The 14,852-nt window shown below is 36.7% G+C and overlaps 1 protein-coding gene across 2 annotated transcripts in view; it reads left to right on the top strand.

Moving 5' to 3' along the window:
• Positions 1-14,120, top strand: part of LOC100976982 (solute carrier organic anion transporter family member 1B3) — a 100,227-nt gene extending 86,107 nt beyond the window's left edge. Inside the window, exon 14 of one of the 2 annotated variants that reach the window (XM_034936197.3) lies at positions 13,748-14,120. In XM_034936197.3, coding sequence (XP_034792088.2) covers positions 13,748-13,991 — 244 coding nt within the window. In that variant the 3' untranslated portion in view covers positions 13,992-14,120. The remainder of the gene's footprint in view (positions 1-13,747) is intronic. The other variant, XM_057299489.1, reaches the window with a different exon arrangement.
• Positions 14,121-14,852: the final 732 nt, after the last annotated feature.

Genomic DNA, 14,852 nt, shown 5'->3' with positions numbered 1-14,852 from the left:
AAATCGTCAGACTGCTTTCTACAATGACAGAACTAATTTACATTCCCACTAGTAGTGTATAAGCGTTCCCTTTTCTCCACTACGTCTTCAGTATCTGTTATTTTTTGACCCACTAAAAATAGCCATTCTGACTTGTGTGGGATGGTATCTGATTGTAGTTTTGGTTTGTAGTTCTCTAATAATTAGTGATGTTGAATCCTAACTGAACTAATGCATGAACAGAAAACCAAATATCGCGTGTTCTCCCTTGTAAGTGGGAGCTAAACATTAAGTACATATGGACACAAAGAAGGGAACAATAGACACTGGAGCCTACTTGTGGGTGGAGAGTGAGAGGAGGGTGAAGAAACAAAACTACCTGTAAGTGACTATGCTTATTTAAAAAGAGAAAGAGAACAAGAACAGATAATAAAATATTTTAAAAACTGCATTACACAACGTATTGTAAGCAAAGTTCAACAGCAAGGGGTAAATTAGAAGAATTTATAATTCAGAGATAGACACAACCAAATGTCCTATGTATATAAGGATCTCTTAAAAATCCACAAAAACAGGCCGGATGCAGTGGCTCACAACTGTAATCCTAGCACTTTGGGAGGCTGAGGCAGGCAGATCACTTGAGACCAGGAGTTCGAGACCAGCCTGACAATCATGGTGAAACCTTATTTCTAGTAAAAATACAAAAAAAAAATTAGCCAGGCATTGTGGTACATGCCTGTAATCTTAGTTACTTCAGAGGCTGAGGTGGGACAACTGTTTGAACCTGGGAGGTGAAGGTGGCAGTGAGCTGAGATCACCAACTGCACACTCCAGCCTGGGCGACAGAGCAGGACTCCGTCTCAAAAAAAAAAAAAAAAAAATCAATGCAAACATCAAATGCTAGCAAGAATGGGAAACAGGAATTTCCTGTCATTGCTGGAGGTGATGTAAAATGGTACTGGAGTGTTGGAAGACAGAGTGAAATTTTCTTACAAAGCAAATAGAGTTATTGTACGATTAAGCAATCATGTTCCCAGGTATTTACATAAATTAGTTGGAGACATGTCCACAAAAAAACCTGTACTTGAATATAAAAAAGTGGAAGCATTGAAGATGTCCTTCGGTAGGTAAATGGATAAGTAAACTATGTTACATTCATATAGTGGAATATTAGTAATCAATGTATTAGTCTATTCTCACACTGCTATGAAGAGCTACCTGAGACTGGGTAATTCATGAAGAAAAGAGGTTTAATTAACTCCCAGTTCCACAGGCTTAACAAGAAGCATGACTTGGAGGCCTCAGAAAACTCACAATCATGGCAGAAGCCTAAAAGGAAGCAAGGCATGTCTTCTCCTAGTGACAGGAGAGAGAGAGGGAGAGAGCAAAGGGGGAAGTGCCACACACTTCTAAACCACCAGACCTCATGAGAACTCACTCACTATCTTGAGAACAGAAAGGGAGAAATCCACCCCCAAGATCCAGTCACCTCCAACCAGGTTCCTTCTCCAATTCAACATGAAATTTGGGCAGAGACAAACCCAAACCATATGTTTCAATCCCTGGTCATTCCCAAATCTCCTGTTCTTCTCATATTGCAAAATACAGTTACCCTTCTCAACAGTCCCCGTGTCTTAACTCATTTCAGCATTAACTCAAAAGCCCACAGTCCAAAGTCTCTTCTGAGACAAGGTAAGTCCCTTCCACCTATGAGCCTATTAAATTTTAAAAAGTTAGTTACTTCCGGCCGGGCGCGGTGGCTCACGCCTGTAATCCCAGCACTTTGGGAGGCCGAGGCGGGCGGATCATGAGGTCAGGAGATCGAGACCATCCTGGCTAACATGGTGAAACCCCGTCTCTACTAAAAATACAAAAAATTAGCCAGGCGTGGTAGCGGGCGCCTGTAGTCCCAGCTACTCGGAGGCTGAGGCAGGAGAATGGCGTGAACCCGGGAGGCGGAGCTTGCAGTGAGCCGAGATCGCGCCACTGCACTCCAGCCTGGGCGACAGAGCGAGACTCCGTCTCCAAAAAAAAAAAAAAAAAAAAAAAAAAATTAGTTACTTCCAAGATACAATGGGAGTACAGGCATTTGGTAAATACTCTTATTCCAAATGGGAGAAATTGGCCAAAACAAAGGGGTTACAAGCCCCATGCAAGTTCAGAACCCAACAGGGCAGTCATTAAATCTTAAAGCTCCAAAATGATCTCCTTTGACTCCATGTCGCACATCTAGGGCACAATGATGCAAGAGATTTGTGCCCAAGGCTTTGGGCAGCTCCATTCCTGTGGCTCTGCAGGTACAGTCCCCATGGCTGCTTTCATGGGCTGGTGCTGAGTGCCTGCAGCTTTTCCAGGCACACAGTGCAAAATGTTGGTAGATCTACCATTCTGGAGTCTGGAGGACAGTGGCCCTCTTCTCATAGCTCCACTAGGTAGTGCCTCAATGGGAACTCTGTGTGGGAGGTCCAACCCCACATTTTCTCTCTGTACTGCCCTAGTATAGGTTTTTCATGAGGGCTCCACCCCTGCAGCAGACTTCTGCCTGGACATCCAGGCTTTTTTTTTTTTTTTTTCTTGAGACAGTGTCTTGCTCTGATGCCCAGGCTGGAGTGCAGTGGCATGATCTCAGCTTCCCGTAACCACCGCCTCCTGGGTTCAATCAATTCTTGTGCCTCAGCTTCCTGAGTAGGTGGGACCACAGGCATGCACCACCACACCTGACTACTTTTCATGTCTTTAGTAGAGATGGGGTCTTGCCATGTTGGCCAGGCTGGTCATCCAGGCATTTTGATACATACTAGGAATAGGTCTCAAACCTCAACTCTTGCTTTCTGCCCACTCATAAGCCCAACACCATGTGAAAGGCACCAAAGCTTGGGGCTCGCACCCTCTGAAGTCATGGCCCAAGCTGTACCTTGACTCCTTTTAGCCATGGCTGGAGCTGGAGTCAGTGGGAAATAAGGTGTCATCTCCCAAGGTTGCACAGGGCAGCAGGGCCCTGGGCCTGACCCACAAAACCATTTAACCCTCCTAGGCCTCCAGGCTGGTGATAGGAGGGGCCTCCATTAAGGTCTCTAAAATGTCCTAGAGATATTTTCCCCACTGTCTTGGCTATTAACATTTGGATCCTCTTTACTTATGCAAATTTCTACAGCTGGCTTGATTTTATTCTCAGAAAATGAGTTTTTCTTTTCTACCACGTGGCTGGGTTGCATATTTTCCAAACTTTTAAATGTAAGTTCCAGTTTCAGATAATCTCTTTGTTCACACATATGAGTAAACACTTTTAGAAACAGCCAGGTCACATCTTGAATGCTTTGCTGCTTAGAAATTTCTTCCACTAGACACCCTAAATCATCTCTCTCAAGTTGAAAGTTCCACAGATCTCTAGAGCAGGGACAAAATGCCACCAGTCTCTTAGCTAAAGCATGGCAAGAGTGACCTTTACTCCAGTTCCCCATAAGTTCCTCATCTCCATCTGAGACAATCCTGAACTTCATTGTCCATATCACTAGCAGCATTTTGGTCAAAACCATTCAACAGTCTCTAGGAAGTTTCAATCTTTCCCACATCTTCTGTCTCCTTCTGAGCACTCCTAACTGTTTCAACCTCTGCTCATTACTCAGTTCCAAAGTTGCTTCCACATTTTCACATATCCTTATAGCAGTGTCCCACTCCCAGTACCAATATTCTCTATTAGTCTGCCTCAGAAAACTTACAGTCGTGGTGGAAGGGGGGAAGCAAGTCATGTCTTCTCATTACAACAGGAGAGAGAAAGTGTAAAAAGGGAAGGACTACACACTTCTAAACCATCAGATCTGGTGAGAACTCACTATCATGAGAAAAGCAAGTGGGAAATCCACCCCCATGATCCAATCACCTACCACCAGGCCCCTTCTCCAATATAACATGGGATTTGGGCAGGGACAGAAATCCAAACTATATCAATCAATAAAAAGAAATGAGCTATCAGCCTACAAAAAGAAAAAAAATGAAACTTAAACTCATATAGCTAAATAAAAGAAGGCAGTCCAAAAAAGCTTCAGATTGTATAATTTTAACTGCGTGATCTTGTAGAAAAAGCAAAACAATGGGCAACAAAATCAGTAGTTTCTTGGGGCTCAGTGTGGAGAAGGCTGGAATGAGTAGGCCTAGCACAAGGGATTTTTAGGGCAGTGAAGCTATTCTATATGATATTGTAATATTGGATCATGACATTATGCATTTGCCAAACCTATAGAACTTTACAACATAAAAAGTGAACTCTAATGTAAAATATGCATTTAATAATGTATCAATATTCCTTCATCAATTTTAACAAATGTGCTATACTAATACAAGATATTAATGATAGGAGAAACTGTGTACCTGTTGGGCAGGGAGATCTCCATACAGTTTTCTGGTAAAACTAAAATTGCTATAAAATATAAAGACAAAAAAATCACGAAACATTTTTCAAAGAAGAAGTCACTAATGGTTATGAAACATATAAAAAGATTGCAGCTCTGTTATTATCAATTGTGTTATAATTGTAGTTCTGTTATTATCAATGAATAAGAACATGAGCATCATCTTGATAATAAAAGAATTATAGTTAAAAATCACCCAGATTGTCAACAATCAAAAATGTTGCTTGAAGACTGTGTTGGCAAAGTATATAACTTTGAGCCAACAGCAATACTTCTAGGAATTTATCCTAAAGATATCTATACTCCCAAAATACTGAAAACAAAGTAAGAACCAATCAAGAAGATATCAATTAAATTAATAATGTGCATGCAGGCAAATGAATATTCTGAGTTCTTAAAAAAAGGAAAAATCTTTTTACTTACTAATATGGAAGCCTATTCGCAATATATTGGTATATTCACATATATATTATGTGAAAAAAGGAAGCATTACATGAAAAATGTGTGCGGAATATGCTATTATTTATGTAAGGTGGGGAATATTTCTTAGTTCAGGTTAGATCTCTGGTGAAAACTCCCTGGATCTAATTTACTAAAAGAACTTTCTTCTACTTAATGTGTAAATTCACTGTCTAACATCCCCAACAAGTAATGATCCAGATTTTTCTGGAATTACAGTAAAGCAGCATTCACCAGCCCACAGACATTCTCTTAAATTTAAAATAATTATAGAAAATCTTTCCCTAAATGGGAGATTTCTTTCCTCCCTCCCTCCCCTTCCTTCTTTCCTTTCTTCCCTTCCTTTCTTCCTCCCCCCTTCCCTTCCCCTCCCTTCCCCTCCCTTCCCCTTCCCCTTCCCCTTCCTCTTCTCCTCCCTTCCCTTCCCTTCCTTTTTTTTTTTTTTTTGAGATGCAGCCCCACTCTGTCATCCAGGCTGGAGTGCAGTAGCGAAATCTCGGCTCACTGCAACCTCTGACTCCTGGGTTCAAGCAATTCTCTTGCCTCAGCCTCCTGAGCAGCTGGGATTACAGGCGCCCGCCATTACGGCAGGCTAATTTTTTTGTATCTCTACTAGACACGGTTTCGCCATGTTGGCCAGGCTAGTCTCAAACTCCTGACCTCAGGTGACCTGCCCACCTCAGTCTCCCAATGTGCTGGGATTACAGGAGTGAGCCACCGCTCCCGGCTGGGAGATTTTATTTCTATTTATAAAAGTATGGAAAAAAATAACAAAGCAAAACTTAATAAATTTACTTTAAGAAAATATTTATTTTAATTGAAATCATAATTCATTTTAAGGACAACTGGCAAGATGCTCCCCAGAATCTCCCCGAAGCAATAATCACCAAGTCCAAGCATTAGCATAACATTTTGAAATGGTGATACTTTAGTTACATTAGTTTCAGTATGAAAAGGCCACTAAAACATTGTTTTAAAAACTGTACTACTTCTTTTTCCTTCAGTAAAGGTTTAGGTAAAAGTAAAAGGAAATGAAAAGTGGAATTTTAAAGTATAATAAAAAAAATTTTTAAAGGACAGTTCATTTGCCAGTTAATACACTGAAAGTTAAATAATTACCTTATGATTTTTAATATATTTTATTTTTTAGAATAGTTTCAGAATCACAGTAAAATTGAGGAGAAAGCACAGAGATTTCCCATATCTTGCCTGCTCCTGCATACATGCATAGCCTTCCCCATTATCAACATCTCCCATCAGGATGATACATTTGTTACAATTGACAAACCAGATTGACACATCTTTATCACTCAGGATCCACAGTTTACATCAGGTTTCACATTTAGTGTTGAACTTTCTGTGGGTTTGGATGAATGTAAAATGATACATAACCACCACTCCACTATCATAAAAAGTAGTCTTGCTGCCCTAAAAATCCTCTGTGCTCTGCCTGTTCATCCATCCTTTCCCAGTAATCCCTGGATCCCTAGAAACCAATAGTCTCTTTACTACTTCCACAATTCTGTCTGCTTCAGATCATATAGTTGGAATTATACATTTTGTAGCCTTTTCAGAGTAGCTTCTTTAACTCAGTAATATGCATTTAAGTTTCCTGTACTTGTTTGTATTGCTTGATGGGTTATTTCTTTTTAGCACTGAACAATAATTGATTGTCTCAATACACCATAGTTTATACATTTGCCTACTGAAGGACATCTTGATTGCTTGCAGGTTTTGGCAATTATAAATAAAAGTTAATAATAAAAGATATCCATGTGCCAATTTTTGTATAGATACAGGTCTCAACTTCTTTGTGTCAACACCAAAGTGCAATTACTTGATCATATGATAAAAATATGTATAGTTTTATAAGAAATTGTCAGACTGGCTTCAAAAGTGGCTGTATCATTTTGCATTTTGACCAACAATGAATGAGAGTTTCTATTGCTCCACTTCCTTATCCACATCTAATGTCTAGTGTTCTGGATTTTGGCCATTCTAATAGGTATGTAGTGGTATCTCATTGTTGTTTAAATTTGCATTTCCTTGATGACATAAGATGTGAAGCATCTTTCTTTTTTTTTTTTTTTTTTTTTTTGAGACAGAGTATCACTCTGTCGCCCAGGCTGGAGTGCAGTGGCATGATCTCGGCTCACTGCAAGCTATGCCTCCCAGGTTCATGCCATTCTTCCACCTCAGCCTCCCGAGTAGCTGGGACTACAGGCACCCGCCACCATGCCTGGCTAATTTTTTTTTTTTTTGTATTTTTAGTAGAGACAGGGTTTCACCATGTTAGCCAGGATGGTCTTGATCTCCTGACCTTGTGATCCGCCCACCTTGGCCTCCCAAAGTGCTGGGATTACAGGTGTGAGCCACCACGCCCGGTCATGAAGCATCTTCTTATATGCTTATTTGCCACCTCTATATTTTTTGTGGGGAGATATATGTTAAAGTCTTTGGCCTACTTTTTAACTGTTTTTTCTATTGTTGAATTTTGACAGTTCCTAATATTTTTGAAAACAGTTATTGAATATGCCTTTTGAAAATATTTTCTCTCAGTCTGTGGCCTCTGACTCTCATCTTATCCTTTTGACAGTGTCTCTTACTTTCTCAGAGCAGAATTTTTTTGTTTTGTTTTGTTTTGGAAATGGATCTCGCTCTGTTGCCCAAACAGGAGTGCAGTGGCACCTTCTTAGCTCACTGTAGCCTTGCACTCCTAGGCTCAGGGGATCCGCTCACCTTAGCCTCCTATTGATGTGATCATGTGATTATTTTTCTTAGTTAGTCCATTAATATGATGAATTATATAAATGATTTGTGAATGTTGAGCCTGTCTTCCAAACCTGGAATATATGCCTGGATAACTGTTTTATTCAGAAGTTTTAAATTGTAATGAAGTCCTCTTTGTCAATAAGTTCTTTCATGGATCGTGCTTTTGCTGTTGCATCTGAAAAGTCATAACCGAATCCTAGGTTGCTTACTCCTGTGTTACGTCCTAGGAGTTTTATAGTTTTGCATTTTACGTTTTGGTTTGTGATTCATTTTGAGTTAATTTTTGTGAAGCCTAAATTCATTATTTTGCATGTGGATATCTAATTGTTCCAGCACCATTTGTTGCAAATACTATATTTTCTCCATTGTAGTACCTTTATGTTTTTCTACAGAACCATTGACTGTATTTAAGTGGGTCTATTTCTGGGCTATTTATTCTTTCCACTTACCTATTCGTATATTATTTTACCAAAGTCACACTGTCTTGGTTGCTGTAGCTTCATAGTAAGTCTTGAGGTCAGGTAGTATCAGTCCTATTATTGTGTTCTTATACTTAAGTATTGTCTTGGCTATTTAGCATCTTTTGCCTCTTCACATAAACTTTAGAATTAGTTTGTCAATATCCACAAAATAACTTATAGAGATTTTGATTGGGCTTGCATTGAATCTGTGTATCAAGTTGGGACAAACTGACATCTTGACAATATTGAGTCTTACGATACTGTACATGAACATGGAATATCACTTCATTTTTTAGTGCTTCTTTGATTTCTTTCATCAGAGTTTTATAGTTTTCTGCCTATGCCTTTTGTATATATTTTGCTAAATTTATACCCAATGTTTCATTTTTGGGGGTGTTAACGTAAATAGTAATGTGTTTTTAATTTCAAATTCCACTTGTTCATTGCTGATTTATAGGAAAACTTTTCACTTTGGCATATTAATCTTATATCCTGCAACATTGTTATAACTGCTTATTAGTTCCAGTAGTGTTTTTGTCTATTATTTGAGATTTTCTACATATACATATGCAAACAAAGGTAGTTTTATTCCTTCCTTTCAATCTGTATATATACCATTCCCTTTTGACTTTTTTTTAAATCACATGGACTTTCTGTGTACCATGTTGAAAATTAATGGTGAAAAGGGACATTCTTGGCTTGTTCCAACCTTATCAGGAAAGCTCTGAGTTCTTCACCATCAAGTAAAAAATGTGTAGAATTTTTGGTGTATATGTTTTTAATCAGGTTGATAAAATTCTCCTCTATTCCTAGTTTAATGAAAGTTTTTGTTCACAAATGGATGTTTGATTTTGTCAAATGCATTTTCTGCATCTATTGATGTGATCATGTGATTTTTTCTTCTTTAGCATGTTAATATAATAAATTATATAATTGATTTTTGAATGTTGGACCAGTCTTGTAAACCTGAAATACATTCCACTTGGTTGTGGTGCCTAAATTGTTAATGCAATGTCAAATTCAATTAGCTATTTTTGAGAACTTCTGCACCTGTATTTGTGAGATGTATCGCTCTGTAGTTTTCTTTTCTTGTAATGTTTGTCTGCTTTGGGTATTAGGATAATGCTGACCTCATAGGAGACAGGAAGTATTCCTGCTGCTTCTATTCCTCTGTAGGAAATTGTAATGAATTGGTATAAATTCTTACTTAAGTGTTTTATAGAATTCACCCATGAACCCATCTTGGTTTGGTGTTTTCTGCTTTAGAAGGTTATTATCAATTCATTTCTTAAACAGATATAGATCTATTCAGATGGTCTGTTTCTTCTTGTGTGAATTCAGGTAGATTGTATCTTTCAAGGAATTGGTCCATTTCTTTCAGGTTATTAAAATTGGGGGCATGATGTTGTTTATGGCATTCCCTTTTGATCCTTTTAAGGTCAATGGGGTCTACAGTGATGTTCCATCTTTGATTTCTGATATTAGTAAATCGTGTCCTCCTTTTTATCTAAATTAGCCTGGCAAGGGACTCCAATTTTACTAATTTTTTTCTGAGAAACAGCTTTTGTTTTTGTTGATTTTCTCCCCTCATGTCCCATTTTAAATTTCACTGTGCCCTACTTTTACTATTATCTTCGGATTACTTTGGATTTAATTTGCTCTTCTTTTTCTAGTTTGCTAAGGTAAAAGATTAAATGATTGATTTAAGATATTCATCATTTATCTCTAATCCTGCTTTCGCTGCATCCATAACATTTGATGTTATAATTTTATTTTCACTTATTTCAAAATATTTTTAAATTTCTCATGAAATTTCATCTTGACCCATATGTTTCTTAGAAGTGTATTGCTTAATCTTCACAGATTTTGAGACTTTCCAATGATCTTTCTGTTGTTGACTTCTAGTTTAATTCCATTGTGGTTTAAGGACAGATATTACATGATTTTCGTTCTTTCAAATTTCTTCTATTTTATTTTTATTTTTATTTATTTATGTATTTTTTTTTTTTGAGACCGTCTTGCTCTGTTACCAAGGCTGGAGTGCAGCAGTACGATGTCACTCACTGCAACCTCTGCTTCCTGGGTTCAAACAATTCTCTTGTCTTGGCCTTCTGAGTAGCGGGGATTACAGGTGTGTGCTATCACGCCTGGCTAATTTTTTTTTTTTTTTTTGTATTTTTTCTTTTCTTTTCTTTTTTTTTAGATGGAGTTTCACTGCTGTCGCCCAGGCTGGAGTGCAATGGTGCAATCTCAGTTCACTACAACCTCCACCTCCCAGGTTCAAGTGATTCTCCTACCTCAGCCTCCTGAATAGCTGGGATTACAGGCCTGCACCCCCACACCCAGCTAATTTTTGTATTTTTAGTAGAGATGGGGTTTCACCATGTTGGCCAGGATGGTCTCAATCTCTTGACCTCGTGATCCATCCATCTTGGCCTCCCAAAGTGCTGGGATTACAGGTGTGAGCCACTGCGCCCAGCCTTTTTTTTTTTTTTGTATTTTTGTAGAGACGGGGTTTCACCATGTTGTTCACCATGTTGATCAGTCTTGTGTCAAATTCTTGACCTCAAGTGATCTGCCTGCCTTGGCCTCCCAAAGTGCTGGGATTACAGGCCTGAGCCACCACGCCTGGCCTTAAATTTCTTAAGATATCTTTTATAGACCAGAATGTGGTCTATCTTGGTGAATATTCTATATGAGCTTGGGAAGATGTAGTCTGTTGCTGTTTGATGTAGTAGGTTACATCTGTTATACTGTTGGTTGATAGTGTTGTTGAGTTCAACTATGTCTGATTGAATTTTGCCTGGTGAATCCGTGCATTTCTGATAGAGGCATGTTGAAGTCTCCAACATAATTGTGGGTTCATTTACATTAAGTATCCACTTAACATTGTCCATAGGTTCTTAGAAACTGATTTTAAGCAAAACAATACACTATGTACCATAGTAACTATTTTTTATACCAATTATCTATGGTGAAATTGGTTTCATTATACAATACATAAATTCACTTTTAAAATTATAATTTCCAAGAACCTGTAGACAATGTTAAGTGAAGACTTACTGCATTTCTCTTTGCAGCTCTATCATTTTCTCCTCACATATTTAGACACTCCATTTTTACATGCTTACATGTTAAGTATTGTTCTGTTTTGTAAAAGGATAATAGGATAACTGATTTCTTTGTTATTATGTAAAGACTTTTTTATCCTTCATAAATTTCCTTGCTTTGAAGTCTGCTCTGTTTGAAATTAAAAAATTAAAATAGGTACTCCCATTTTCTTTTGATTAATGTTATCAGTGTATGTCTTCCTCAGTCTAATTACTTTTAATCTGTATGTCTTCATATTTAAAGTGAGTTTCTTGTAGACTACATATAGTTTGGTTCTTGGTTTTAATCCTCTAGCAATCTTATTGTTATCTTTTGAGATGGGGTCTCACTCTGCTACCCAGGCTGTAGAGCAGTGGCTTGAACATGGCTCACTGTAGCCTCAACCTCCTGGGCTCAAGAGATCCTTCTGCCTCAGCCTCCCATGTAGCTGGGAACACAGGCATGAACTAACATGCCTAGCTAATTTTTTGATTTTTTTTTTTTTTTTTTTTTTTTTTTTAGAGATGGGCAACTCTGTTGCCCAGTCTGGTCTCAAACTCCTGTACTCACTTGATTCTCCCATCTTGGCCCCCCAGAGTGCTGGGATTACAGGCATGAGCCACCATGCCTGGCTTATTTTTGTCTTTTAATTGGTGTATTTATATCATTGACATTCAAAGTGATTACTGATATAATTGAAAGAATACTGACGATATTTGTTACTATTTTCTATTTGCTCTCCTTGTTCTTTGATCCTATTTTTGTATTCCACTCTCTGTCTTCCCGTTTTGTTTTAATTGAGCATTTTATATAACTTCATTTTCTCTCATTTGTTAGTTTATTAGTTGTACTTTTTAAATAAAAATTTCAGTGATTTTCCTAGAATTTGCAATATGCATTTAGAACTAATCCAAGTTTATATTTTAGTAACACTTTATTAGTTCACAGATTATGAGTACCCTTATAATACCAAAATAACCCTAATTCTTCTTTCCTACACATTGTGTCATTGCTGTCATTTACTCCACTTACTGTAAGCATACATACACATATGAATAAGCATGTATATTATATATAATTTAATACATTGTTTCTATTATTATTTTAAAGAAACTGATTTCTATTAAATCAATTTAGAATAATTTTTTTATTTAACCTTAACTGATTTCTTCTCTGATATTCTTCCATCTTTATGTATATCTGAGTTTATGACCTATATCATTTTCCTTCTGTCTAACAAACTTCTTTTAAGATTTCTTGCAAGGAGAGTCTACTGGCAAAACAGTCCCTCAATTTTTGTTTGTATGACAGTGTCTTTATTTCGACTTAACTTTTGAAAGATAATTTCATATGGTACAGAATTTTTAAGTTGGTGTTTTATTTTTCTTAACAGTTAAATATTTCACTTCGCTCTCTTCTTGCTTGCATGGTTTCTGAAGAGAAGGCTGATGTAATCTTTTCTACTCTATAAATAAGGTTTGCTTTTCCTTTTGGTTTCTTTCAGGATGTTTTCTTCATCTTTGATTTTCTATAGCTTGAAAATAACAAACCTATGCATAGTTTTTCTGGCCTTTATCCTTCTTGGTGTTTTTTGAGCTTCCTGGATCTGTGGTTTGGTGTCTGACATTAATTCAATAAAAATTTTCTGTACTTATTATTTGAAATATTTATTTTGTTCCTTTCATTTTCCCCTTCAAGTATTTTCATTATAAACACTTGTGTAGTCCTTCCAATGTTCTTGGTTATTCTGTTTTTTCTTTCTTTTGTCTTATTTTTCTTTGCTTTTTTTATTGATATAAACTTAGAGATTGTTTCCTCAGCAGTGCTCTATCTAATAATAAATCCATCAAGGCATTTATCATTTCTGTTACAGTTTTCTTATCTGTATTCTTTCATTTTGGTTCTTAGAATTTTTATCTCTTTACTTACATTGCTAACCTTTCTTACATTCTGTCTACATTATCCATTAGACCACTTAACAAATTAATAATAGTTGTTTTAAATTTCCATCCCTGATATTCCCTGACATATCTGGGTCTGGTTTTAAGTCTTATTCTTTTCAGACTGTGTTTATTGTCTTTTAGTATGTGACTTGCAAATTTTTCTTGACAGCCAGACAAAATGTATTGGGTAAAAGGAATTGCTGTATATAAGCCTTTATTAATGTGGTGTAAGGCGATGAAGACAAAGTAGCATCCTGTAGTTCTATGATAAGGCCTCAATCTTTTAGTGAGTCTGTACCTCTGGACTGTGAACTTCAAACTTGCTTCTCAGTTTCTGTCTCCCACTCCTTAGGTAGAATGAGATGGCTTGAGGGGGCTGGAGTTATATATTTTCCTCCCTCCCAAAGGAAGGCTAGAGACAGCTGGGGTTTAGTTTCTGTAGCTTCATATTTTTTTTAATAATAGAAAAATATCTTATGCCCCCAATGAAAATAATAAATAGAATTGTTCTCTTAATATTTGTATATGTAACTTGTTTTTCTTTCTTTTAAGGTATGCATACTGGGGAGAAAAAAATGTAAGATATTTTACATATTTAAAATAATAATCGACTCTCTATTTTCTCTTTTCACAGAAGGGTCTACTTGGGCTTATCTATAGCTTTAAGATTCCCAGCACTTGTTTTATATATTGTTTTCATTTTTGCTATGAAGAAAAAATTTCAAGGAAAAGATACCAAGGCATCGGACAATGAAAGAAAAGTAATGGATGAAGCAAACTTAGAATTCTTAAATAACGGTGAACATTTTGTACCTTCTGCTGGAACAGATAGTAAAACACGTAATTTGGACATGCAAGACAATGCTGCTGCCAACTAACATTGCATTGATTCATTAAGATGTTATTTTTGAGGTGTTCCTCGTCTTTCACTGACAATTCCAACATTCTTTACTTACAGTGGACCAATGGATAAGTCTATGCATCTATAATAAACTATAAAAAATGGGAGTACCCATGGTTAGGATATAGCTATGCCTTTATGGTTAAGATTAGAATATATGATCCATAAAAATTTAAAGTGAGAGGCATGGTTAGTGTGTAATACAATAAAAAGTAATTGTTTGGTAGTTGTAACTGCTAATAAAACCAGTGACTAGAATATAAGGGAGGTAAAAAGGAGAAGATAGATTAATAGCCTAAATAAAGAGAAAAGCGTGATGCCTTTAAAAAAAATGAAACACTTTGGATGTATTACTTAGGCCAAAATCTGGCCTGGATTTATGCTATAATATATATTTTCATGTTAAGTTGTATATTTTTCAGAAATTATAAATATTATTAATTTAAAATTTGAATTTGTGTTTGACTAACAACCTCGATGGATCTTCTTCCAACCTCCCATTAAGATCCTGCAGAAGAAATAGAAATATTCAAATATTGCGAGGTGTAATTGTGAGACAACATATTATAATACGTGTTAAGTTTCTACTGGACCCATGAAAGTGGATTAAGAAAAACCGACTTTAGCTTGAGAAAGCAAAACCCATTGATAACATGTGTCTTCATTGCATCTGTCTGTTCTCTGGGAGAAGCAAAATCTGTGTTACTTTCTTGCATACTTGTTTGTTTATTCATTGTGCACAAGAAGATATCTTCCACATCTTCACAAGCTGGATAAGAAATAGAGAAAATGAGATCAAATATTTAAATATTGCATTTTCTGGTAGTGATGCAGGATA

Source organism: Pan paniscus, chromosome 10 (assembly GCF_029289425.2).
Source record: "Pan paniscus chromosome 10, NHGRI_mPanPan1-v2.0_pri, whole genome shotgun sequence".
NCBI lineage: Eukaryota > Metazoa > Chordata > Mammalia > Primates > Hominidae > Pan > Pan paniscus.
The sequence above is the reverse complement of the archived record's forward strand: the minus strand, read 5'-3'. Positions and strand labels throughout refer to the sequence as shown.